Source organism: Metschnikowia bicuspidata, assembly GCF_001664035.1.
Source record: "Metschnikowia bicuspidata var. bicuspidata NRRL YB-4993 chromosome Unknown METBIscaffold_1, whole genome shotgun sequence".
NCBI classification, from domain to species: domain Eukaryota; kingdom Fungi; phylum Ascomycota; class Pichiomycetes; order Serinales; family Metschnikowiaceae; genus Metschnikowia; species Metschnikowia bicuspidata.
Window position 1 is genome coordinate 2083404 of NW_017387731.1, and position 24854 is coordinate 2108257.

The 24854-nt window shown below is 42.8% G+C and overlaps 11 protein-coding genes across 11 annotated transcripts; 6 read left to right on the forward strand and 5 right to left on the reverse strand.

The window, feature by feature from the left end:
- Positions 1 to 1326: 1326 nt before the first annotated feature.
- ECM21 (Ecm21p) lies at positions 1327 to 4732 on the forward strand. Its single transcript, XM_018855492.1, has one exon. The coding sequence runs from the start codon at positions 1591 to 1593 to the stop codon at positions 4636 to 4638; it is 3048 nt and encodes a 1015-aa protein (XP_018713829.1). The 5' UTR covers positions 1327 to 1590; the 3' UTR covers positions 4639 to 4732.
- Positions 4733 to 4841: 109 nt separating this feature from the next.
- Positions 4842 to 6428, forward strand: HEM14 (oxygen-dependent protoporphyrinogen oxidase; the record flags this gene model as incomplete). The annotated part of the gene is made up of 1 exon (XM_018857019.1): positions 4842 to 6428. One exon carries the CDS (start codon positions 4842 to 4844, stop codon positions 6426 to 6428), a length of 1587 nt encoding a protein of 528 aa, XP_018713830.1.
- Positions 6429 to 6542: 114 nt separating this feature from the next.
- Positions 6543 to 6890, reverse strand: METBIDRAFT_9622 (U2 snRNP complex subunit; the record flags this gene model as incomplete). The annotated part of the gene is made up of 1 exon (XM_018859425.1): positions 6543 to 6890. The coding sequence occupies one exon, from the start codon at positions 6888 to 6890 to the stop codon at positions 6543 to 6545; it is 348 nt and encodes a 115-aa protein (XP_018713831.1).
- A 570-nt stretch (positions 6891 to 7460) lies between these two features.
- On the reverse strand, positions 7461 to 9180 carry METBIDRAFT_29848 (uncharacterized protein). Its single transcript, XM_018855493.1, has one exon. It carries the CDS (start codon positions 8764 to 8766, stop codon positions 7558 to 7560), a length of 1209 nt encoding a protein of 402 aa, XP_018713832.1. The 5' UTR covers positions 8767 to 9180; the 3' UTR covers positions 7461 to 7557.
- On the forward strand, positions 9028 to 9345 carry METBIDRAFT_9624 (uncharacterized protein; the record flags this gene model as incomplete). Its single annotated transcript, XM_018859426.1, has 1 exon — positions 9028 to 9345. One exon carries the CDS (start codon positions 9028 to 9030, stop codon positions 9343 to 9345), a length of 318 nt encoding a protein of 105 aa, XP_018713833.1.
- Positions 9346 to 9430: 85 nt separating this feature from the next.
- On the reverse strand, positions 9431 to 10970 carry METBIDRAFT_29849 (putative RNA methyltransferase). The gene has a single exon (XM_018855494.1). It carries the CDS (start codon positions 10949 to 10951, stop codon positions 9557 to 9559), a length of 1395 nt encoding a protein of 464 aa, XP_018713834.1. The 5' UTR covers positions 10952 to 10970; the 3' UTR covers positions 9431 to 9556.
- A 760-nt stretch (positions 10971 to 11730) lies between these two features.
- On the forward strand, positions 11731 to 13008 carry RPN6 (proteasome regulatory particle lid subunit; the record flags this gene model as incomplete). Its single annotated transcript, XM_018859427.1, has 1 exon — positions 11731 to 13008. One exon carries the CDS (start codon positions 11731 to 11733, stop codon positions 13006 to 13008), a length of 1278 nt encoding a protein of 425 aa, XP_018713835.1.
- On the reverse strand, positions 12673 to 15954 carry NUP84 (Nup84p). The gene has a single exon (XM_018855495.1). It carries the CDS (start codon positions 15453 to 15455, stop codon positions 13074 to 13076), a length of 2382 nt encoding a protein of 793 aa, XP_018713836.1. The 5' UTR covers positions 15456 to 15954; the 3' UTR covers positions 12673 to 13073.
- An 822-nt stretch (positions 15955 to 16776) lies between these two features.
- METBIDRAFT_38073 (uncharacterized protein) lies at positions 16777 to 18615 on the forward strand (the record flags this gene model as incomplete). The annotated part of the gene is made up of 1 exon (XM_018856954.1): positions 16777 to 18615. The coding sequence occupies one exon, from the start codon at positions 16777 to 16779 to the stop codon at positions 18613 to 18615; it is 1839 nt and encodes a 612-aa protein (XP_018713837.1).
- Positions 18169 to 19858, reverse strand: HRQ2 (Hrq2p). Its single transcript, XM_018855496.1, has one exon. The coding sequence runs from the start codon at positions 19756 to 19758 to the stop codon at positions 18604 to 18606; it is 1155 nt and encodes a 384-aa protein (XP_018713838.1). The 5' UTR covers positions 19759 to 19858; the 3' UTR covers positions 18169 to 18603.
- A 682-nt stretch (positions 19859 to 20540) lies between these two features.
- METBIDRAFT_76388 (tRNA (guanosine(18)-2'-O)-methyltransferase) lies at positions 20541 to 24831 on the forward strand (the record flags this gene model as incomplete). Its single annotated transcript, XM_018858521.1, has 4 exons — positions 20541 to 21206; positions 21292 to 22230; positions 22264 to 22409; positions 22581 to 24831. The coding sequence occupies 4 exons, from the start codon at positions 20541 to 20543 to the stop codon at positions 24829 to 24831; spliced, it is 4002 nt and encodes a 1333-aa protein (XP_018713839.1).
- Between the last annotated feature and the right edge of the window lie 23 nt (positions 24832 to 24854).

Here is a 24854-nt window from a genome sequence, read left to right on the forward strand (position 1 = left end):
CCGGAGACTAACTATACTTTCCGCAAGCAGGCAAACAAGATCGACACGAGAATCCAATTCTACAAATTCTCATTCACAATAGAATCTTCCAAAAGCCTAGATTGGTTGAATGACTTTAATGCGGAATTCAATAATACGGGTCGTAAAATGATATTGAGGCAGCCTTCATAAATGTTCCATCTGATTGGAGAACGCACGTCAGCTCGCGCATTTATCACCAAACCGTTTCAACAGCTGTTCCTAATTGATTTTACTGGGATTAGGCCATATCTTCGAAAAGCCGAATAGCACAAGAAATATCACAAAGTATATTCATTTCCTGTCTCGATCAACCGATGTGAGAGACAGTCAAACAGAATAGGCTTACTTTTTTGTTTCTAAATCTTTAAAGAATACATGGTTTGAGTCAGTTCTAAATTGGTTCTAAATTTCCTCCAAAGATCAATGGAAGTGGTTCGATAAGACAGTTCAAACGCATGTTCCTTGCAGCATGCGTCATTTAAACACAGATTTAAAGGAGAAAATTTCTGATTCTGTGACTCTCATGAATAATGAATTAGGTTTACGCCCATGGCAAAAAAGAAACAATAGGGAAAATGGTGAAAACTTTATCTATCTGTTGGAGAAAAGAAATAGTTTGGTCACGTGGTGTGTATATGGTAGACAAATACGACAAATCTTGTATTGCGCCTCTCCTATTTGAGACATCTATCTCATCCAAAGTTCGTGCCGAAATCTTGGCATTGCGATAAGGTCTTGTAGGGAGGCGCAGGGTTTGGAAAAGATGAAGTGTTAGACACAGACCACTAGAATATCAGGCGCCTTTTCCTTCTTCCATTAATTACAAGTCGGGCAGTTTCCATCCTCGGAATCCCGTCTGTTGGCACTACTTGAGCAGGGATATCTTTTGCTAAAAATCAGGAAAAGTTCATGTTCTTGTGGCAAACCATGGGGCCCAATTAGAACGCTTTTTCTTGCGCGAGCCTAAATTGCAACTGCTGCATGGTCTGTCAGCGAAATGAATCCGCACCAATAGACACTGGCTTTTTGCCGGCCGATCCACTGTCGCTGGGGAAAAGCCGTCCAAAATATAAAGAAACAGAGCAATATCAAAAAGAGCCTCGGAATAAAATAACCCTCAAGTACCAGAACTTCAGAAGCTGGTCCAATGTTTGTCCTCTGAAGTGACTTGAAAACGTTCTTTCTTCTCCGCTGATTATCTTCTGTTCTCCCGTTGCTTAAGAGGAGCCGATCTGTGCGACAACCTAAAAAAAAAAGTGGGCCGAAACTTGCGCCCGCTTCCGCTTAAATCCTGTCGGCCGCACACCCCGATCTTGGGCCGGCGATACCGCAGCTACTACCCCACTGACCGGACTCGGCCTACGCTGGCAAAACCTACCACAACTTATAAGAATACGCACGGGAGGAACCTACGAATTTTCTTCATTTTTACTGCGGCTTCTCGGGACGCCAAAAATTTCTGTCCTCGTTTCTGGATCTCTTTCACAAGAATACTAAGTAATATCGCCTCCCGTTTTCCCCAGCAATTCTCACCCACTAAGCCTTGCCCTCCCATTCACGGGTCTCATAATGCCATTTTCTTTGACCAAGCTCAAAACAAAAGTCGGGCGCCGATTTTCTGATCCAGCCGATTTTGACCGCAGCTCCTTTGTCGCTGATCACCGCCGCAACTCCATCGTGATTCTTGTCACTGAGCCAGAGGCTCTGCGAGAATCGTCCACTCTCTCCATTCCCAGTGAAATGGCGCCACGCTCACGTCTGCGAAGCGTTTCGAAAAAACAGGCCAAGGAACTCATCCGCCAAGAGACATCACATGTGATTCAAAAAAAGCTTTTCACACTTTTGAAAGACTTGGGACTTCAGCTACCGATCCCTTTGAAGACTTCTGCAGGCGTGCTTAGCGCCGCGCCACTGAAACTGGTCAAAGTCTACGTTGCGAATACCCACGACTGTGTGTACTTGGCGCCTTCGCTGGCGACTAGTTTCACGTACGAGGATGTCGAGAATGGTGGGAATGATATCCCCGAGTCGACCTCAGCAGCAGATATAAATGGTGGGCTTGAGGAAAACGTACCGTTCACAACAGAGTCCACGCCAAGGCTGAGCGTTTGCTCGATCTCAGATAACTCGGAAACTGGCTTACCTGACATTTCGTCGGCGATCATCGAAACAATAAGCAAGAAAATACGGGCGCTGAAATCGGCTAACTACTTGTGCACACAGATCGACTCTCTGACACCGATTCCTCATCTTTTTGCTGTGATCGTTGAGCTTCAGAAAGATACTTCGATTAAGACTATGGAAGTAGAGTTCCTGTCCACAACAAGAACCCAGTGGCCCGTCACGGATAGCTCCAGTCGCCATCACTTCGAGGACAAGTTCAAGATTGGTAAATTGAAATGGGATCTCAATTTTCAGGACGCTGACTTCTACATCAATGTCAACAACACCAAAGATACGCGTCTAAGAGATATCGACCCACAACACTTGGCGAAAAAGACTCGGGAGTTCAGACTTGTTGACTCTCGTGAGAAATCTAGTCACTCTTTTGATGAGCTGTTCTCTCACAGCTCAGAGTTCTTCTCTCTGGAAGGTCTGGAACCCTCCGCCGATATACAAAAAGCTGGTCTTTACGTTTTCTTGCTACCGATTTTACTTCCCCCTAATATTCCAGCATCTGTTAATACCGTCAACGGAACTCTTACACACAAACTTGCAGTGAAATTACCAGGCCCCCAAGAAAGATTGAGTAAAAAAACTGCTGTGAAAGCGGATTATAATTTGCCTTTGGTACGAACACCTCCCTCCTCGGCATATTCAATCGCTGACAAACCTATTTATATAAACAGGGTCTGGAATGACGCACTTCACTATTCGATCGTGTTCCCTAGGAAATATGTATCCTTAGGCTCGGAACATACCATCAATGTGAAACTTATTCCCATGGCTAAAGATGTGATTGTGAAGAGAATAAAATTCAACATACTCGAACGAGTGACTTATGTGTCCAAGGATCTTTCCAAAGAATATGAATATGACGGCGACGACCCTTTCGCACGCTCTAAAAATCCAAAAGCCAAAGAACGAATCGTAGCTCTTTGCGAGCTTCGAACTAGATCTAAAAATAACTATAATGGGTTAGAGCCTTTCAAAGAAGAAGTATTGAACTGTCCTGAAAATAACTTGCTATACTCTTGTTATGAACAGAAATTCTGTCGTGAAGACTCCTCAAACCCGAAAGATAGGTCTGTTATGGTGGCTTCCCCATTAGATATCAATATCGCTTTGCCCTTCTTGACCTCCAGAGCTGACAAGGAACTTTTGACTTCAGGCTTTGGTGAACATGACCGGGCAACAGATAGCACTTTATCAACCCCTAACTCTCGAGGTCACTCCGTTTCGAAACGGGGTCTGGTTGCGAGCCTAGAATCTCCTTCCCTGCCAATCATTGGAAGTCTTGAGACTCACATCAGTCACTCGCATGGTGGGCAGTTTTTCTCCGACGCGGATGAAGATATCCTTAAGCTTGATTCATCTTCATTGCTGCCCAAGAAATACAATGGCAGAGATTACGGTATGAGTAGAGGGTACACCATATCTTCAAAAGCATTGTCGCCCGACTCCAATTTTCGCCATATTCAGGTTTCGCATCGATTGCAAGTATCGTTCCGTATCTCCAAGCCTGACACGGCGGATAACAACAAGATGCACCACTATGAGGTCGTTGTTGATACACCAATTGTTCTTTTGAGTGCAAAGTGCAGTGACGATGCTCTCCAATTGCCAGAGTACGCTGAAACTAAGACTGCTGAAACTAAGACTGGGAATGATGCAACCCTACCCGAACGCCCTGGAGCGATCAACTTCCGCACACCATCTTACGTGGGGAATGGCATAAGAATCAGGCCATTCGACCCTGCAGTAGGTGACTTATTGCCTTCGTTCGAGGAGGCTACTATGCCTTCTTCCACTACTATGAGATCTTCTTCTGTCACAAGTTTAGACCCCAGCACACCAGCGAATCCCCCGGCCTACGAACACATTCCGCATGGTGGATTTGATTCTTCGCAAGAGGCAACAATTGATGATGTCCTAGTAGACGCTAGCCGCGCACTCAGAAGAAAGCCCTCCGCAATTCGAGCGTCATTGGAAAGCTCGTTCGCTCATCCTCATTCATCAGCAAGCCAAGCGTCAAGCAGTAGCGAAGTAAGCCCCATTGAGGGCTTGACACGGTCACTTAATTCAGATCTGATGAGCAGCTCTACATCTTCGGAGGACCTCTCATCTCTGAGTCTGCAAAGTGTTTTGAGAAGCACAAGTGAACTTGATTCCGGTTCTGCTGGGCTGGTTGATGGAGCGATTGGTGCCGCAAATGCGGATGACAGCTCCGAGAGTCTTGCTGACCCTGTTGATCTTGATTCAGAGAGCATAACAACAGGGGATATGCAATTTGACCAACGTCTTCCGCTTCTACGGAATGAGAGTATGAATGATGCAGAAGCTAATGCAAAGACAATCATCAAAAATAGAGGCTTAGCTACGAGTGATTGGAGCAAAATGCTGATGGAGACTTTGAACGAAGAATCGCAGCCACAATCTTTGTTTCATGCATGCTAGATTTAAATTTTTATTAATTGACGTAAAGTATTGTCATAATCATTCAAGCCAAATGAGATGCGAGCTGTGCTCGTTAACGCACATTGAATATAGCTGCTGCGAAAAAACTTATATTGACATCAGTACACCAGGTGGCGGAAATGTGGAGAGATTTCAGTCAGCAGTGGCAATTCATTAAATAAAGCCATATCCATTTCTCACATATGTCCCTCGTGCCCCGCAATGGTAAGGTTGCGGTAGTTGGAGCGGGAATTTCCGGCCTTTGTTATACGTATTTTCTTCATAAGCTTCGACCCGACTTGCATATCTCTGTACATGAGGCCTCAAAAGAACCTGGTGGATGGATAAAATCTTTGAAACTCAGCGATAATGGCTCTGATTTGATATTAGAAAAAGGTCCAAGAACTTTGCGTGGAGTGAGTGATGGTACCCTTCTTATCGTCGATATCATGAAACAACTAGGACTCGAAAAAGAGGTAGAAGTGATGAGTGCCAGCTCGCCGGGAAATAGAAAATGGCTTCTAGACCCTGCCGGAAGCTTGGTGCAAGTTCCAAATTCATTTTTGCTGTTTGCCAAGTTTGTATCAAACGATGTTTCCCAGGGATTAGTGCCTAGTATATTCCGGGAGCCTTTTCGCAAATCAAGCAAAAATTTCGACGACGAGTCCATCAGATCTTTCATCACAAGAAGATTCGGCTCCCCTCAATTGGCTGACAACGTCTTGAGTGCTGTCATGCATGGGATCTATAGTGGAGATGTAGACAAATTGAGTGTGCGTGCCACGCTCCCAAACTTGGTGAAACTTGAGCAAGAGCAAGGATCCATTGTCAAAGCTGTAATGCGGAAAATGGTATCCAAAAAAAAAGTACCAGAGGTGAATCCATTTCTTCATCTTTATGAACTGAAAGTTTCACCTGGTGCTGATTTAGAAAAGGTTGCATCAAAATTGAAGAAATATCCTATTATGAGATTACACAGTGGGCTTCAAACTTTGCCATTAGCCATGGCCCAATACTTGAAAGCACAAACCAATGTGAAGCTTAATTTTGCAAATGAAGTTTCTGCTCTCGGTTTAAAGAATTGCTCGTTATCTGTTGCTGGGAAAACCCACGTGTATGACCATGTGAGACATACACTGGGGTTGCAAAGCCTCTCATACATGACAAATTTTGAGAATAGAGATGTTCTTCCGACTCTTCAAACCCTTGAGTACTCTACTATCTTTCTTGCAAATATATACACTAAGAAAAAAGGCCTCATCCCGAAGAACGGGAATGGCTTTGGCTTTTTAGTGCCTCGAAGAAACCACAACCCAGAGTCACTCTTGGGTGTCATATATGATTCAGATACTGAACTGGACGCTGAAAGATTTGTTGACAGAACAAAGTTTGGTAAGGCTAGCTATGACAAAATCACATTGATGATAGGTGGCCATTATTTCAATGCCCGAGGAGTTCCCTCAAATAAAGTCAATTTGAAAGCAACTCGGAACGTTTTGCAAAATAATTTGGGTGTTGATTTGACAAAATTTAACATTGTTGAACGTGATGAGGCACGCATGCAGAGTTCCGAGGTCCTGCTTGCCGATAATGACTTGCTTATATCATACAATCTTCACAAAGACTGCATTCCTCAGTACAATGTTGGATTCTTGGAGAGGTCAGGATTCATTCGTGAGTGCGTGGAAAAAGAATCTGCCGGAAAAGTGACACTTGGAGGACCAAGTTTGGGTAAATTAGGGGTCCCTGATTGCGTCATGAATGAACTAGAAGCCGCGTTGCGTGCTTAGCCCGGCGGTTGGCGGCTTTGAAAGAGGTTGCGTCTTAGCATTTCTGTACTTGGCATAGGGATACTTCGAATACAAGCATCTTGTGTAATTCTTAGTATATATTTGAAAATGACCTTATTCCTCTGCGATCGCCTTCTCTGCTGCTTCGATTGACACTGATTTCTTTTTGGCGTAGTCAATGTGGATAGCCTTTCCCAATATATTTGTGGCTTGAAGCGACCGTAACGCGTGCGAGGCAGATTCACAGCTATCAAGTACAATATGAGCCTGACCTTTCATCTTCATATTGATCTCAAGAACCTCGCCGTACGTCGAGAAGATCATGAATAGACTATGCTTGAGAAGGGCACGGTTGATTTTATCGTTCAAATTTTGAATATAAAGAGTCTGTTGAACTTCCAGTTTCAGCCTTTTGGCCGGCCTGTTGGGTGCGTCTGCGGTTCGTTTACTAACGGCTCCCATTTATGTTTATTTTTCACGTTAGCGTGTAGATATGGCCAGATTCTCTTGTGTCTGCATGCGTTATGAGAGTGCGGTGCGCGTTGATGAGCAGACCGTGAGAGATGTAGAGGCCGGGTTCATACAAACAGGAAGATGAAGATTAAGGGGTACCAATTTGCAGTATTGTTGAGATAAATTAATGGCTCAAACATACCTACCCCACCAAGTTCGACGTCTTGTCACTTTGAAATTTTTGGTGAGTCCAAAACACATGTGCCGATTTCCACACTTTGAAAGAACACGAGCAGATGAAAAAGCATACCGAATATCATATTCTCTTTTGCAGCTCCTAGATAAAAATTCTTGTAGCAGAAAGAAATGTAGGGGTATGGAAACGTTTTTACACGAAACATTATCCCACGCCTAACAGTTTGGAAAGTGCTCACATGACCACCTCACAAGACAGCAAGTATTTTAACCAAAATTGAATTTGTACGGGAAAATGAACATATTTTGATTTTTTTTTAAAGATTTTGAGCGAAGTGTTCATTTATCGAAAATATGGGAATGGGTTGGAGGGGGTGGTGAGCGTATGTTTGTAGATTATGCCGGCGAGCTCTACTGCATTGGTAAAAACTATTTGAAGATCTGTCAAATTTGAGGTTTCTATATACATATGCTATTTTCTTCAACTCTTTTGGGCAATGAGTGCCTGAAGACGCTCCTCAAATTCGGTAGAATCTAATTTACTCACCATTTCATCCATCTTGTAGCCCTCCATAAAACCTGGCAAATCATGGACCGAATGTCCGCAACGGTGGTCTGTCACTCTGTTTTGGGGATAGTTATACGTCCGGATCTTATCTGAACGGTCAGTCGTACTCACCTGATCTGTTCTGAGCTTCTTTTGCTCGGCTATTTCCCTCTCGCGGTCCAATTGTGCCAATCTTGCTCTCAAAATTGAGAACGCTTTTGCCTTGTTCCTCGGCTGCGACCTCTCATCTTGCTGACTGACAATTATGCCAGTGGGGATATGAACAAGCCGCACGGCAGAATCTGTAGTATTCACATGCTGTCCGCCTTTTCCACCTGCTCTCATGGTATCGATACGGACCTCGCCTGGAGCAAACTGCCTCTCGTCCTCTTTTAAAGACTGTTCTGTACCATCCGATATTTTGGGTAATACAACTACTGCTGCGGTCGATGTGTGAATGCGTCCTTTTGTTTCTGTGGCCGGAATGCGCTGGACTCTATGAATCCCACTCTCGTGTCTTAAAAAGTCGTATGCTTCAGGAGAATCGAAACTGATGATCGCCTCATTTAGCATCCCACTAGTCCCTCGGGCCTCGCTGATCACCGAGGTCCGCCAACGTTTATGACTGGCTACGTTCGTGTACATGTTGAGAAGATCCTCAGTGAAAAGCGCTGCTTCTGAGCCACCTACTCCAGGCCGGAGTTCCATAATCGCAGGCTTATCATTATGTATGATTGGTGGCAATAGTTGTTTCTCTAGTGCCTGAGTAGTTTTTGAAATCTGCGAAAGGAGTCCCAGGATTTCGGCCACGGCCTCTTTTATGAGTTCTTCGTCTGACGCTTCGTCAATCATCTCACGCAACAGCGCATAGTCCAGAGTGATCTCTTTGTACCTCCCGAGGTTTTCCATGATTACAGAAAGCCGCGAGAATTTTACGCTTGTTTCGTGATCAAATGTGCCCATGGCCATGGCCTTTTCGACCGCATCGAATTCTTTCGTTAAAGTCTCTGCCCGTTGGAGAAGAAGAGGGTGGATCGGTTTGAAGGGCTCAAGCGCCATGGTTGAATTTGATCTATACGTCAAACCAATCACTGGCCAGACACGAATCCTTGACACGGCTTTGTTGATGTGACGTCCTATCATTTCGAAAGCTTTAGGCGCTATCAGTGCGTCTCACAAATGAACTTGTAGATGAGCTATAATCCAACTTCCCCGAAGTTTAGGTTGAGCCTCACCACTAGGTTTGAGAACAAAAAATGGAAGAAGGTTTCTCAGATAGCCAAGATGTTAGCTTGCTGGCTAATCTCCCGCACGTCGATAAGTGCTTCTGTATCAAGAGCATTTTTCAGCGTCGCACGTTTGAAAACGCGTTCAGCCTTCTGTTAGCCACTGCGGATGTACCAGATGTCTTCAGCCAGTCAACCATCATCCCTCTCGGATTTTAAGACTGCTATCAAGGAGCTCACCGATGACACTATACTAAATGTGAACAAGTCGCTCGAGGCTTCTTTGGTGAAACTCCAAGAAACAAATGATTTTCTTACCAATGAACTTGCTCGCACTATAGATGAAAGTGATCGCAAATTGTATGAGGAGACTGTATCAGAAAATGAACAAGTGATTGCGAGACAGAATGAGAAGCATGATGCTTTAAAGCAGGAGCTCATGTCTCGCAACTTGTTGCACAATGATGAAGATACCTCCGAAGGTGTCTATCTATAAGCTATATATCCACTGATGGGATGAAAGGTTTGTCAAAGCGCATTAAACACCGCCTGTTTTTACTGTCGTGAAATAAAAAGCTGGGAATTTTAAGGCTGAAAACATCGGTTCAGCCAAAGTAAAGCTTATTTGGTTTTTGACGCTATCCAGGTGCTATATTGTTCCGTGAAAAACATCGAGGAAGCTCGCTATTCCCACACTATGTACAAATTTATTTCTTCTCAACAGGAGTAAACTCAGTTCCAAAAAGTTTGTTGATAAATGGCTTTTCCTCTATGTGAAATGGATCCTCGGGTCTCTTACACACCAAAAGCCACGTAGAGCCCAAATGCACTCTTTTCTCATAGGTGATGTCAAGTCCAGCATCATCGATCATTTCACCAATGTCCAAATTCCATCTGCATGCCCAAGTGTGCATTCTCTTTTCAGCACGGAAGTCCAAATGGTTATTGACAAAGTCCCACGTGGATCTGCCGTGCTCCAAAAGTACAATTCGTCCTCCTGGTTTCAACAAAGTGGCCATGTTTTTCAAAGCTTTTACTGGGTCTTCATGCGCACAAAGCCCAAAAGCTTCAATCACAGTATCATATTTAAATGAGTCCAGGGCAAGGTCCACTAAATCCTCGGCTTTTCCTACGGCGAAAGCCGCGTTCTTGTACTTGGGGAACTTGCTACGGAACTTTTTCTGCGTCTCCTCCACCATTTTGCTCGAAGAATCCATAAAAGTGATTGAGTCCACTTGCTCAGTTTTAAGATACGGGATATTTCTGCCTGTACCACATGCCACTTCTAGCACGTCACCCTGAGCTTGGCTCATGAGCCATCTTCTTCTGCTACCCATCATAATTCCTCTTTCTTCCCACTTCACTTGGTCATCATAAGCGGATGCAAGTTCATCAAAAAATTCTGTTGTATCTTTCGCCGGCTGGATGTTTGGGTTCGTCTCATTCGATACTTTGGGCTCCTCGGGCTCAAGTTCAAGTTGATTCGAAAACAGAACGTCTTTATCATCATCGGCCAGTGCCACCTTCTTAGTGGGCTTTGCTTGCCTACTGTACCACTCATCAAGCTCTTGAGGAGTAGGCTCAAACATGACAGAAGCGTCAAAAAGGTTCTTTCTCCTAAATTCCTTGCGCATCATTTGATAAAGGCGGAATTTTTTTTGTTCACGTGGCTTCAACTTATCAGTACTGAACGCCTTAAATTTGAGGTATTCATATTCACTAAGACTTGCAGGGTCTTGCGCATACTTTTGCTTGATGTGCTTCATCTGTTTGTCTTCATGGTACCGGTCACGCATGTAGAAATAGAACGCCACAAGCATCACACCAAATGTCGCCAAGTAGTACTTTGTCATCTTACGCTTGAATTCCATACTCTCAAAGTACTTGGCCCATTGCTTGTACTTGGGAAGCTTTTCTAATTCTCGTTTCTCCTGAGCCTTCTTATGGTCAAAGGGAAACGGAGTTTGCGCATAGTGTCTCTTGAATGGACTCAATATAGGGGTCCTTAAGAGGATGGAGTTGATCTTTGCCGTACCCCTAGCCCCCCTGGTCAATTCAAAGGTGCATTGGCGCAGGTTTTGGAGAATTTTACGGGACAACATTACGGAGAACCAACCCTAAATGTGAAGGGTTTACGAAATCATCTGAGTGCACAACTTTTTTTCATTCGACTTTCGCACCCACCTTCCCCTGAGTTTCGAGCCTTAAAGAAAAGAGAGTATGAATAATTATAGTTTAGATTTGTTTTGGCATAGTACTAAATTGCTTTGTGAAAAGAAGGTATACAAAATTTGTAACTAAGTTTGTCCCCCATGATATCGTAGAACAAAACTCAAATTCTCGAACTTTTTTCTTTATACACGGAGAGCTTTTTTACCGAAGTGAGAATCAATTCTTCGTAAAAACCGAAGTGATTCTGGGGTGGTGCTTCACAATGTCTCTTTTTTCAGCATACCCATAAAAATTGAAAGCCTAGCTGTTTTATTTTTTTTACTTTTCAATGTAGTTTAGGGCCTCCCCAATATGAGCTTTCAGCTTAGATAAACCAGCCAAATCATCCGTGGTACGAGCCGAATGTTTATCTGACGCGAACATAGAAGAGCAACGACAGACATAACTTCGGTATTACTTCAGGCTTGCAGGGCTGCCGAATTTTGGAAATGGTAAGATCAGCTGTTGGGGTGCTAAAACGTACTTTCCTTTCCATCGAGAATTTAGCCCAAATTTGGGGACATTAGGTCAAAGTTGAAATAACTGTGAAAGCCCCCAACTAGTCGTGTCCCGCCCGCGACGGTTGAGGGCTCACATTCTTGCCCAGTGCCACTTTCGAAGGCAAACACGTAACGCAAATTCTTGAGAAAACCCATAATTTCCCTTTAGAATGTCGTCAATCACCCCTGTGTTGGAAGATGCCAGTGTTGCAGCTGTACAAAAAAGATATGACGATGCTGAGCGTAAATATTACGAGGCAATTTATGCGAAGTTCGAAGGTGACGACCAGAACAAAAGGACTCGATTCTTACAGGACCAGGAGACGGCGATTATTGAATTGGGCAAGATTTACAAGAACAACAAATCTGCGTCAAAGCTAGACGAGTTGATCCGGAACTCGCGTGTCGTTTTGAGCACCTTTGCCAAGTCCAAGACGGCAAAGATTGTCAAGACTTTGATCGAGAATTTTGATAAGATTCCAGACTCGTTGGACTCGCAAATCCTGGCCATCAAAGAGTGTATTGATTGGGCAGTTGAAAACAAATTGTCATTCTTGAGACAACAGTTGCAGTTGAAGTTATCGGCGAAGTTGTACAACAAGGGCCTTCACCAGGAAGGCTTGACAATCATCACTGGATTGTTAAGCGAATACAAGAAATTGGACGACAAGTCATCCTTGGTGGAAGTGCAGTTGGTGGAATCTCAGATTTACCACGCATTGCGCAATATCCCAAAGTCTAGAGCCGCATTGACTAGCGCCAGAACGTCGGCGAATTCGATCTATTGTCCGACGCTATTGCAGGCTGAGCTTGACTGCCAAAGTGGGATTTTGAACGCTGAGGAAAAGGATTACAAAACTGCTTTCTCGTACTTTTACGAGTCTTTTGAAGGATTCAACTCGCAAAGCGACGATCGCGCGATCCTCGTTTTGAAGTATATGTTATTGACGAAGGTTATGTTGAACTTAATCGATGACGTCAACACTATTTTGAACAACAAAAATGTGATCAAGTACCAGTCAAGGGATATTGACGCCATGAAGTCGATTGCCACTGCGTATTCCAACAGATCTTTGAAGGACTTCGAGACATCCTTGACCACGTACTCCATCGAATTGAGATCGGACCAAATTATCAAGAATCATTTCAACTCTTTGTATGACAACTTGTTGGAGCAAAATTTGTTGAAAATCATCGAGTCTTACAGCGTCGTCGAGATATCGCACATTTCGAAAACCATTGGGTTGAACTTGCAGCAGGTTGAAGGCAAGTTGTCGCAAATGATTCTAGATAAGGTGTTCTACGGTGTTTTGGACCAAGGTAATGGCTGGCTTATTATTTACGACCAGCCAAGAACTGACGCCGCATATGAAGCGTCTTTGGAGTTGGTCAAGAATATGTCATCCGTCGTTGACTCTTTGTATGAAAAGGCCTCAACATTGAATTAGAGCAAGACAAAAAGAAACATATTTCACACTTCAAAATATACTTTTAGTTGATAGATATACCCTCTTTACACAAATATATCTCTACTGCCGGTACTAGCCGCCACGGCAGCCACCTCCCCAGCCAAGACAACAAACTCGCTGGTTCTGCCACAAGACAAAAAGCATCTGAGAAAGTCATTTTCTTTGTCATTGGCGACTTCGCTGACCAAATGAAATGCCTGGTGAACATATTTTGAGTTGTGTGGTCTAGCGGCTTGAAAAATCTGCAATAGCTCAATAATGAAGTATGGAACATAGATGGAACGATATTCTTGGTAAAGTTGGGAATCTTTCTGTGAAGAATCAATTATCTCGCGAAACCATGTGAAAATGAAATTCTGGATCTTGCTCACGACTTTCTCTATCGAATTTTCCACATCTTTCGAAATCCAATGAATGTCAGATTTGTTGCTGACAAATGTCTTCCATTCATCTAAAAGTAAAAGACACTCAAGTAATTTCTCATACTGCATCAACTCATCTTTGTCGGTGTCTGATACCGAAGTCGGAACTTCAGCCAGCCCAAGAGATTTTGTCTGCATGTCAAAGTCGTAATTTTTGAGAAGGGTCTTGAGATTCTTTCCTTTTCCAAACTCCCTAATAGCCTTTAAACGGCCTGTAGAGACGAATCTTTGGAACACAGTGCGCGAGGCATTGATGGCGTCTTCATACATGTTGTTCTCGAAAAACCATTCTACTGACCTGCACAACTTGAAGTCCACATTGTCGACAACGGAATCTTCAATTTGGATTTCAATTTGAGGGCGGTAGTGCTCTTCAGTTTCACACATAACTCTTTCAACCGTTCTTTTAAGAACATTGTGAATCTTGTATTCATAGTGATCTGTGTCATCTCCAGTGTCAGTATCCAAGCGAGTACCAATTTCGGCAGGAGTACTGAGCCCCAACCTTTTGAATATTTCGAGCTGTTTGGCGCGTTTGCCAGAATCAGTGATTGTAGACAAGAAAATGGAGTAGCATTCACGAACATCTTTTTCATCAGGAATGAACGCCAAGTAAATGGGTACAAGGTCTTCATAGCCATACTCAGACAATTTGGAGATATACCTTGTGATGATTTTAGTTGGAGTTTTAGACCCTTCATGTAGACCGCAAAGTGAAGAGAACACGGCTAAATGAGCCAAGACTCGTAGAATATGCTGGTCGCTGACAATGCTAAGCTGGGAAGACTTAAATGTATTGTCAAGAAAGAAGTTTAATTGATTGATGAGGACTGCACCCATGATGACACGGAACGGATTTTTGCTCTCCTCAGCAAGAGCAGCTGAATTCAGCATGGTGTTCAATATTGTTTCAAGAGATGTGTGTTGAGGGGTAGGAAATGACACAGATGAAAGACTCTCGGATTCGTCATCTGCCGGAAGAGTTGAACCCATGAATAAACATATGTGATGTGTGAGAAGTTGGTTGATATAAAGAAGCAAGCAGTTGTCCCAATCTTCAGCTGCATACTGTATGTTCTCTGTCTGGTCACCTCCAGATAAGTACGAGTATATTAGCCGCTCTTCCCTGGATAAACGTTCTTCTCGGGATAAGTTGTAGACAGTCTGGAGCCAAAGGTACTTATGTCTCAAGCCTGAGGGTTCTGCAGGGGACTGGGCTAAAACATCATCGCGGTTTGTATCATCGACCATGAGGTCTTGGCCGTCAAGGACCGGATCGACAAAATCCTGCTGAGCACCTACCAAAATGAGCGCCAAAGTGAAATTTCCTGTTTGGCTAGCGTAGTCAACAGCACGCTGATAATCTCCAGCCAATACAAGTCTATAGATAATCTCGAAGTTTTTCGAGTCGTTGCTCAAGTCTGCATCAGAAATCTTTTTGTTGGTCCTCAATGTAGCGTCTGCGTCCAAAAAGTCAACTAAGTCTCTGCTATTCTTCAGAGACGTCAATGCAGCTAAATCTTTACTCTGAAGTGCTACCCGGGTGTTGGCCCACTTAGATGCATTGGTACCATCAAACAGAACGGAAACTTCCTGAGCGTTTTGCTGAAGCCAGTGAATGATAATTATCAATTCTTTTAATTTGGGCTGTGTTTGCAAAAATGCTCTTTGTTTTGTCGAAAAGGACGAAAACTCGTATGTTTGCACGTGATCGGTATCCTCACTGAGTCTGAACGAGTATAGATTGGTAACCAAATGCCATAACTTGGTCTCCAAGTCCCAACTGGCGAACTCCTGCTCATCTTCAGCACACACATTGTCACCGAGTTCGCTGATCTTCTTTCCAACTTCAAGTGCTCTAGCCGCGGAGATCGAAATGAAGTTTTGCGTGATATCAAATGGACTAACGTCCCCAGCACTCATTTGAAAGTTCTCCAATACCTGTGCAAATTGCACTTCTGGGGAGACTTCCGATATGGATGGAAATGCCGTAGACTCTTCCATGACACAGTGTTCTAACTAATCTTTTTAGGAGCAGCGAAAGAAATCCGGTGTCAGTTTTAGCCGTCTTGGGTTGGATGAAGCTGACTTGAGGTAAACATCGAAGACTTTTCGAAGTCGTGCGCGGCCTCAATGCTTGCGAGTCGTCCTTCCATTTAGTGCAATGCCGAGAACAGGCCGCAACCCAACTTATCCTGTTTAGATTATTTAACACAGATAGATTTTTGAATAATACAGGAAGGGGTTTTGCAAGGACAAAATTTAATCCTGCTCTAAGCTTTGTATGGTAAGAATACAGTCAAGGACAAACACTCCTGCTGCGCGTCAAATGGCAAATTAAGGCTAGTGCATTCGGGTCCACTTTGGACGAAGTGGTGTGTGACATGTTCCAAATAAATAGGAAGTAGACTGATTCTAAACTCTTGCTTTTTCTGAACTAATACTTGAAAATTCCCCTTTTTGTTTTGGAGTTTCAGATATATTTGTGATCCTTAGCCTTGTGAAGGTTTCATCACGACTCAGTGAGTGAGGGCAACAACACGCTCGCGTGCCCCGCAATGGTTCATACAACAGGCAATGCAGGTTCTCGAGGAGTTGGTCTCATGGGAGGCCGTCCCATGCAGGACGTGAATATGAAGGCAGAATAAGGGCCAAATGGCCAATGTGGTTTGAAAGGCTGAAGTATCAGCTATACAGCTAGAACGGCAAAGAATTGTGCAAACCAACCACAGTATCGCGATAATTTCAGGCTTTAATCCGAATTGAGGCGTTTCAGGGACGCATCTAACACAGCACTCATATATTCCTACACTAAATTGTATCTAGTGCGCACGACTTCAAATCCCATGCTGACAGGTACCGTATCTACCCCACCAATTTCCCTTATCGATCCGCTAATTTCCCCACCGCCTCAAACCACTAATAAAATAAGACTCAAATTACATCGAATTCGTGGAATCCCGCTCACATCTTTAGTACGTCTCTACATTGATCCTAGCTGCGTATCCTCTCGAAACCCTTTACGTGTCTTTACTAGCGGCCGACACCATTTGAATTGATCCATTTGTGGTTTAAAACGCTACGCAAAATTATCTGATTAGTTGACAGCAAAAAACACCGAGTTTATCCGAGGCAACTTCCTGTTCGTGCATTCTGCATCTTTTGGATAATCTCGCCACCCATGTCTAATCTGGATCCTCAGCAGAACCGTGCCTTCAATGATGACGAGGACAACAACCCGTTTCCCAGCGGGGGACTTGCAAGTCTCATGCAGGGTGATAAAGAGAGTAACAAGATTCTGAAATCTACCCTGGGGCGAAAGAAAATGCTTTCAGGCGTATCCAAAACAAAATGTGACTCCGACACGAACTCGCCTCTTGAGGATGACTTAACTGACGACGAAGGTGGCTCGCTTTTGCTCTATCAAGATGAAGATATAAACACGGTCCAAATTGACCATGAAAGCAGAGTCTCAAGACTTTTATCCCCCGGAAGAAGTGTTCGAATTCTCATAAATGAGGCTGGAAAGTCGAATGAGGGTTTGGCAAACACCTCAAAGAAGTATATTGTGTACACAATATTGCTTACTGATTTGCAAGGCGATGAGATCCAAACCAGAAGAAGATATTCCGACTTTGAGAGTCTACGCGACATTCTCATACGTGTTTTTCCCCTTGTGGTGATTCCCCCCATACCACCGAAGAACTACTTTTCCTTGCACATGCTAAATGGGTTTGTGGGCTCTACTCCAAGCGGACACAATATCACTGCATCAAACGGGCTTGCAAATGTCTCAGGGGCAGACTCGCCACCAATGACGGGGCCTTCTTACTCGTACATCAATTCGAATTACTTGAACAAAAGCAGGCTTATTGAGCACAGAAAACGCCTTCTCGCTAATTTTCTTAACAATTGTCTTCTGATTCCACAAATTAGAAAGCTTGATTTCTTTGCCAAATTCTTGGACCCCTCCTCGAATTGGTCTGACGAGATAAAATTTATTGGCAGCCAGCTCCCGAAATCTGTTTATCAGCTGAATCCCGAAAACGGTTTACGTACAGACCCCATTTATGCGAGTTTACCACTTCCTTTGTCCAATCATACAATCAGTCTACCTTTTCTGAACTCACTAACGAACAAACTTTTCGCTCTGAAGAAGAATCATTCGGGATCATCAACGAATGCGACGGAATCTCAACTATCAACACAAGCATCGTCTACGCTGGCTGAGACTTCTGATTCACCAATTGTCACACAAACTAGCGAGAAGACCACTGATGTGGGAAATAAGAGCACTAATCAAAATTCTGTGGTAAACAAGTCACATTTGGATGAGATTAATAAGCGGATTCTCAGTAATTATGTTGGACTCACGAACGATTATGTTGAGCTTGGCGCTTATCTCAATTCGTTTTCAACGATCTTCGCCGATACTGCAAATGTTGGATACGCGAAAGAATCACAAGAGAATGAATTCAAGGTAGACATCATTTTTGACCGCATCGGCTTAGCCTTCGACAATTCTCTCAGCACGATAAACCATCTCATATCAGAGTTGGAAACCAAGTTCTCAGAACCCTTGGGTGAATCTGTGAAGTATACTTCCGTATTTGAATCAACAAAAAGATTCGAAGCAAGGAAGATCAAGCAAAGAAATTTGATTGATTGGGAAATAAGAGAAAAGAAAAAAGAGTTGGCTGACAGTCTCAGAGCCGAAATGGAAGTCGGTAGGATTGAGAGGGGTATCCAGACCCAGTCTTTAAACAAAAGTCCAGCCTACAGTCTCGGAACAAGCCAAAATCTCTTTATTCCAGAAAAATCAAGCTCTAAAACAAGATTTTTACCTAGCATAGGATCTATGAAAAAGATTACCAAATATGTCTCGGATATCATGGATCAAAACCCGGAGTTAACAAGAAAGCAGAGAATCACTCAATTGCAAGAGCGGATAGGCATTCTTGAAAAATGTCAACAAGTCATGATGCAAGACATTTCATACATTGCGGACGAGTTGAACCAAAACGCAGAAAACTTTAGAAAAAATGAACTCAAGTTGATGTTTCAAATTCTTTTAAACTATAACCGAATTTTCATCACGTGGGCAAAAAGAAATATCGAGGTGTGGGAGGAAGCAAAGGATGAGATAGCAAAGCTACACCAGTAACTCGTCAATATATCTCATCACGGCAGGTCTGGGCTGTGTGATATTTTTGTAGCGAGCCATATCATCTGGAAACTTATCAAGCGTACCACGGAGTCGATTTGCAGCCTCCATGTTTTCAGCAAAATCACTCATCGGATGCAAATAGGTTCTAATAGTGAAGACAATAGCTTCAGATTCGGGAAGCTTCGTGAGAACTTGTCTCTCGCTTCGGTAATGAACCTGTTTCTCAAAGTTGAGGTTTTCAAATGGGATGGGTGTGTTTAATTCTTCTTCCGTCAAGTGATACCCCTTATTTTCGTCATCAACAAAAAATTTAGCGTGTGTTTGAATGGAGAAATTGGAGCGGGATACTAATGCGCCTGTTTTAATTTTATCAAAAAATCGGTTCATTGATAATTTAAGCTTTGACTCATATCCAGGAATTGGCTTATGGATCATAGTGAGGGGCTGGTTGAATTTATCCGCCGGATCAAATCCCGCGGCGAAGGCAAATACACCAGCTTTGAAGTAGTATTCTTCACCGTAGGGCTGGTCCTTCTTTGAGGAGTCCTTCAAGAGGATAATAAAATCCTCCTCAATAGTGCGAATCAAGTAGGGGAGCAAATCTTTGTGATCTTTGACGCAAGAAGATTTTGCTGGAATCAGTTCATTAGTAATGCGATTTTTGATCTGGTCATCAACATGTTCGAAATACATTGGATACTTCTCGCACATGTAAGTTATGGCAATGTCGTAGAATTCTCTCACAGCTGCCTCAGCTTCTGGCGAACTAAAAACAGTGCTTTTCTTCAAATCTCTACTCGCAGGGTATGCAGGGTGACTGTTCGTTGTGATTTTGGTTTTTTCCTCTATGCGCTTAAGGTACGTGTTCTCGATCAAAAGCCATTCTGAGATGTCAATGTTGCGAATACCCATCGTCAATTTGTACTCTTTGTCCTTGAAAGGATATGACTTAAGTGGTGCTTCTTCATCCCATTTGAAGTCCAGAGATACTGGGGCGACCGTAAATAAATTTGCTTTAGAATTTTCAAGGTTTGTTTTTGGCTTCAAGCTATACCGCAATCCTTTTGCAAATACTATGGTCAGGATAAGAATGGCGGTTGCTAACAACACATTTTCAACCAGAAATGAAAATTGTAACATGTGGCGGAGGTGTCGAGGCAAATGCAAACGAAATCTGTCAGTGACCAGAACAACGAATGTTGCTCGGGGAGTATTGTCTTTATGTAGAAACCCGCTACGGAATTTGAGTCATTTTCCCCGCGATAAGCTTCGGGAACATGTTCCCGCGATTAAATACGTTACCTTTGCCGCAGCGATAAGCTTCGGAATTACGATTCCGCGTATCGGCTTTTGTAAGGTGATTGACTGCTTTACTAAATATGTCTGTGACAGTCAAAATTTCGACCACAATACAACATGCGAAATACCTGGCATATCTCCCACTTTGAAGCCTTATCTTTTGTGGAGAAACCATGACGGCAGGATTTCTTTTAACCAGCTGGGTCTATTGATCGATACCCTGGCAAAAACGCATTGTTTATTTATTTATGTGTCAAGACTAAAAAAAACACTTTTCACTATCACAGATATGGCACTCGACTAGTCCATGTATAAAGTTGAAGTACCGTTTTAGAAACGTCAAGCATAAAAAACCTCAAATCCGATTGTTTCGATGCCGAAAACAGCAACTGAACCCACTCGACTTCAAAATATCGTAGAAATAAACTGAAGCTACACATTTCGAGCTACACTCAATGATGATGTACTATGGTTCAAATACTTATCAGATTTCCTAACAAATTATCATCAACATGTCAAGTCAATCCTGGGATGTACGGATGTATAAGACTCATCTCTTCAGTAATATTCGGCAATCTATTGTTCTTTGACAGTGCGTTCCTCGAGGGCCTAATTTTGAGTCAATGATTTCTTCCCGAGCCTTGATTGGAAAATATTTCTCAGAGGAGCAGAAAATTTCTTTGGCATCTTCTCTCGCTGAAAATTTGCTAGAATGTCCCCAAGATCTGCCAGTTTTGGCTGAGCTTATCTCACACTTGAGCTCAAATGTCTTAAACACAATTTACCCAAAAATTCTTGCGTTCGTATTATCAGCTATCAATAGTAATGACAAGGTGCTATTCGAATATGCTTATGAGCTTTTGAAACTGTCTCCAACTTTATTCGAAGATGCCTGGGATGCCATACTTTCGATGCTCAGAAGCAACATGGGAAATTCTAATAATTTTGTACCTAACTTCCAGGTAAATATTGAAAGATTTCAAAACGGACACTCACTTGCAGAGAATGGGCTGTATGCCTCAGAAGAGATAGAGCGGAAGAATAACCTCGTCGGTTTATTTGGGTTTCTTTCCAAAATTTACACAAGCAACACCTTTGCTCACTTTTCAGATTTAGTTTCTGGAGACCAGATAATATGTCTTTGTCTAGGTCACAGAGACGAGACCATTGCGACTGCCAGCTCACATCTTTTACGCTGGAGAGTAGACTCGATTGTTAGACAGTGTGCCGAGAGCAAGTCTACTACTGAGTTCTATTTCACTTTAGTTTTTGACTTGACATCTTCTGCTGTCCCAAAAAGACATACTTCTAATGCTTTCATTTTTTTGGCTTCGAATGCTTGGAAGTTCCCTAGGTCGCTTTAGAAACAACGAGTATTTCCAGGAAAACTTGATTAGTCAGGAATTCTACTGGAAAATATTGCAATTGAATTTAGTGGGAAACTCGCATGAGATCCGTAAACTTTGCTTGTCAATTCTTCAACTTTCGTTAAAAGAGATAAATACATCGTTCTCAACATCTTTGATGTCCTGGGATGCTAACGAAGAAAAGGAACAGCTTCGCGAATGGAGCCGGTATACCACTCTATTTGAGGTTTTGGGAATTGATACTTCCTTACACCAAACCCAGGCTGCAGTAAACGACATAGTCGGTATAATATCTGCTGATTCTGCCATTCATGCATCCTGGGGATTTTGCCTATTGTCAACTGGATTTAGAGCTTCAATGGATTCTGTCCGAAAGTATTCGGCAGAGATACTTTTTTCCATCAAGCCTGAAAATTTACATTTGCTCAAGTATGGCTTGTCGTTTTTAGAGGATCACTTTCTTCCGTATTTGATGTTATCGCGTCATTTTAATGTCAGATCAAAAGGCCCATCGACTACAGACATACATTGTGAGTATGCCGATAAATTCTCTAGTTTTCTCTGTGCTGTGATGAAAAGTCTTTCTACTCCTGAGGAATTGAGTAGCGTGCTGTCCACAATTATGACTGTGTTGGCAAATTCAAGAGACACATTTGATGCTGTTAAAATTTACACTTGTCATGGATTGGTTAAAGGATTGCAAGAAAAGAAAGTATTGCAGTACGGAAAGCACGATATTCTCTTGCTCAAGCTATTTGACAATTTTTCAGAGGGCGAACTCTTCAAAAGGGCAATACAAACTTTGAACCTTCGCCTCCTTCTCAATTTTGAATTCAAAGATCTATTTCAATTGGGTACCGTTTTGTCGAAGTTTGTAAGATTGAATCGGTATGAGCTCTTCATGGAGAATATTCTGCTATTCTCAAAATATCTTTCCGAGTGCGGTGTTCATTTCGCTGAATTAATGAACTACGTGGAGGGTGATATACCAGATGAACAGGCCGTGATTTTCCTTAGTCTTGCTGCAATTTCTGAGCACATGAATGAAGAAATCTGGAATGTCCAAATCAGCAAGTGCACATCTTCTGTACTTGGTATGCTTTTAGAGACTGGAGATTGTTGCATGTTCTCTGTTTTGAAATCTAGAACAATCGAAATCTTTAGAACCTGCCTCCAAGGAAACGAATCACAATCTATTTATGAGTCACTCAGCTCAGTTTCAAAAGATTTAAGTCTAGAGATTACAGAGAGACCATGGGCTTTGTGGAATCAGATACAACAAAGCGCTATATCTAGTGACTACGGAACTTTATGTCTTGCCTATGCAAAGCTCAAATTTTTCAACAAAACCATTGAGCTTTTGGATTTCGATGCCAATGTTGTGTCTTCGCTGTCCATTCTCAGTTTGCACAAAAAATTATTCATGAACACAAATGTGTGCTTACAAAAAGTCAGTGGTTTTTACAAGCTCAAGGGAAATATATACGGGGAGTTTCATCGTTTGTTGTCATTGTACGTGGAACGAATCGGATTAAAGCCTGACGAGCTTGCTGAAATTCTTTCAGTTGTCACTTTTGAGACGTCGCATTTCACAACAATACTCGCCATAGCCAAGATCTTGAAAGTCTCCTTCACGCAAGGTTATGCTGATGAAGACACCAAGTCAGCTTCATTACTCGGCCTACTATCCTCCGTAAAAGAGTTGGATGCTGATAGATTTAAATTGTCAGAAAAGGAATTGCACATCTTGCTAATTCAAGTTTTCTTCCATGAAAATGTCTTGAAAAGTGCCGTGAACAACCAAATTTTAAACGATTGTGTTTCAGATTTCGCTGATGTCATAATCTCTAATTCCTATGGTAGACGCGGATTAATGCCCGCCATTACAAAGGCCTTATCCAATTTTCAGATTTTTCATTCAGATGACTTTGAGAGGCTTCAGTTTGTTCCAGAACTTATTGTCAAAGCGATGGCTCACCGAGAGCTTGAAGTGAGTGCTTTCAAAATCGAGCAAGTCATCGGGTCTCTCTTCGATAAAGAAATTGCCCTTTCACTGGATAGCCATATTTATGCCTCTGTTTATGGAGTCTATGAGGTTGCATACAAAGTGTGGCTTCTTGCAATCCTCAATACCGTACGCACATCAAAATGTGCTGAAGCTATCCTCGACGTTGTGTTTAATAAAGATGACCCTTATCATTTTTTCAAAGTTTTGAAGCCAACAGATGGAGCTGAAGAGTACGTGAGAATGCAATTGGCCAAAGTTGTCATATCAGTGGTTGATAAGGTAGATCTGGAAGAGCCTTTGCGTCAATATTTCAGTCTTTTCATCTGGTTCGTGGAGAATGATCCTAGTCCCTTAGTGCGAGTATACTTTGAATGGGCTTTGGCACAGCAATTGCAGAGAAGACCAGAACTTTCGGAGGCTATATTCGAAAAATTGGCACATGCTCTCACTACCCATGAACTCAAACCCATTTTGGTAACCCTCTACGAGCGAGTTTTGTTTCTCATGATTCAATCAATGAATCGTGAGCTTGAGACGAAATACTTGACAAGGCTCATTGAAATTATCATTCCAGCTGCCTCAACCAATAAGGCCATCACCCGTCATTTCTCCATGTCAATGGCAATATCCATTTATGAAGAGATTCACAAGAAAGACCTTAAAGTTGATTCTCACCTTTCTGTGGTCATTGATAACATGCACAAAAGTGCTTTAGCGACGGACGCTTTTGGTCAGTTCAGGAGCGGAGACGCTTGCTTGTGGAATATAGTGGATGACTTGAATCTTGTCCATATCTCAGGTGGCCTATTATTGAGATTGTATGACCGTGAAGTGGATTTTATCGTCCAGAAGGATTTCTGTAATTATTTGTCGCAGAGCCAGCTCGATGCGCTCACGCATCCTGTCGGAAACGACAAGAGTGATTTGTGGGTCACGAAGTTGAAAGAAAACAAAAATGCTAAACTGAGTTTACAAGAGGCAAGCAAAGGAATTGCCTCTTCACTTCAAACTAAGAGCGGTGCTTGGAGCACGGTTATGGACGTGGATGCCAAAACCCAAATCTCCGACATCAAGCGCAGTGACTTGATTGTTGTTGCGTCGTTGGTAGATAAGCCCCCGAACTTGGGTGGTATTTGCCGTCTTTGTGACGTGTTGGGTGCAGGGTTGTTGACGCTTCATGACCTTGCGGTGAAACAAAATCAACAATTTAAAAGCGTTGCGGTTACGGCAGATCACTGGATGCCTATGACAGAAGTGAAACCAGATGGTATCGTGAAGTATTTGCGTGAGAAAAAAGCTGAAGGTTACAAGTTGATTGGGTTGGAGCAGACAGATCAGTCGGTGGTGTTGGATAACGACTTAAAATTTCCCGCCAAGTCATTGATTCTCTTGGGAAGAGAGAAGGAAGGAATTCCTGGAGAGCTTTTGGCTGAGCTTGACATGTGTGTTGAAATCAAGCAAGTTGGTGTGGTGAGATCAATGAATATTCAAACGGCTACAGCCGTAATTGTCCACGCTTACTCAACTCAGAATTGCTAAACCTTAGAGGATTTTGAGTAACA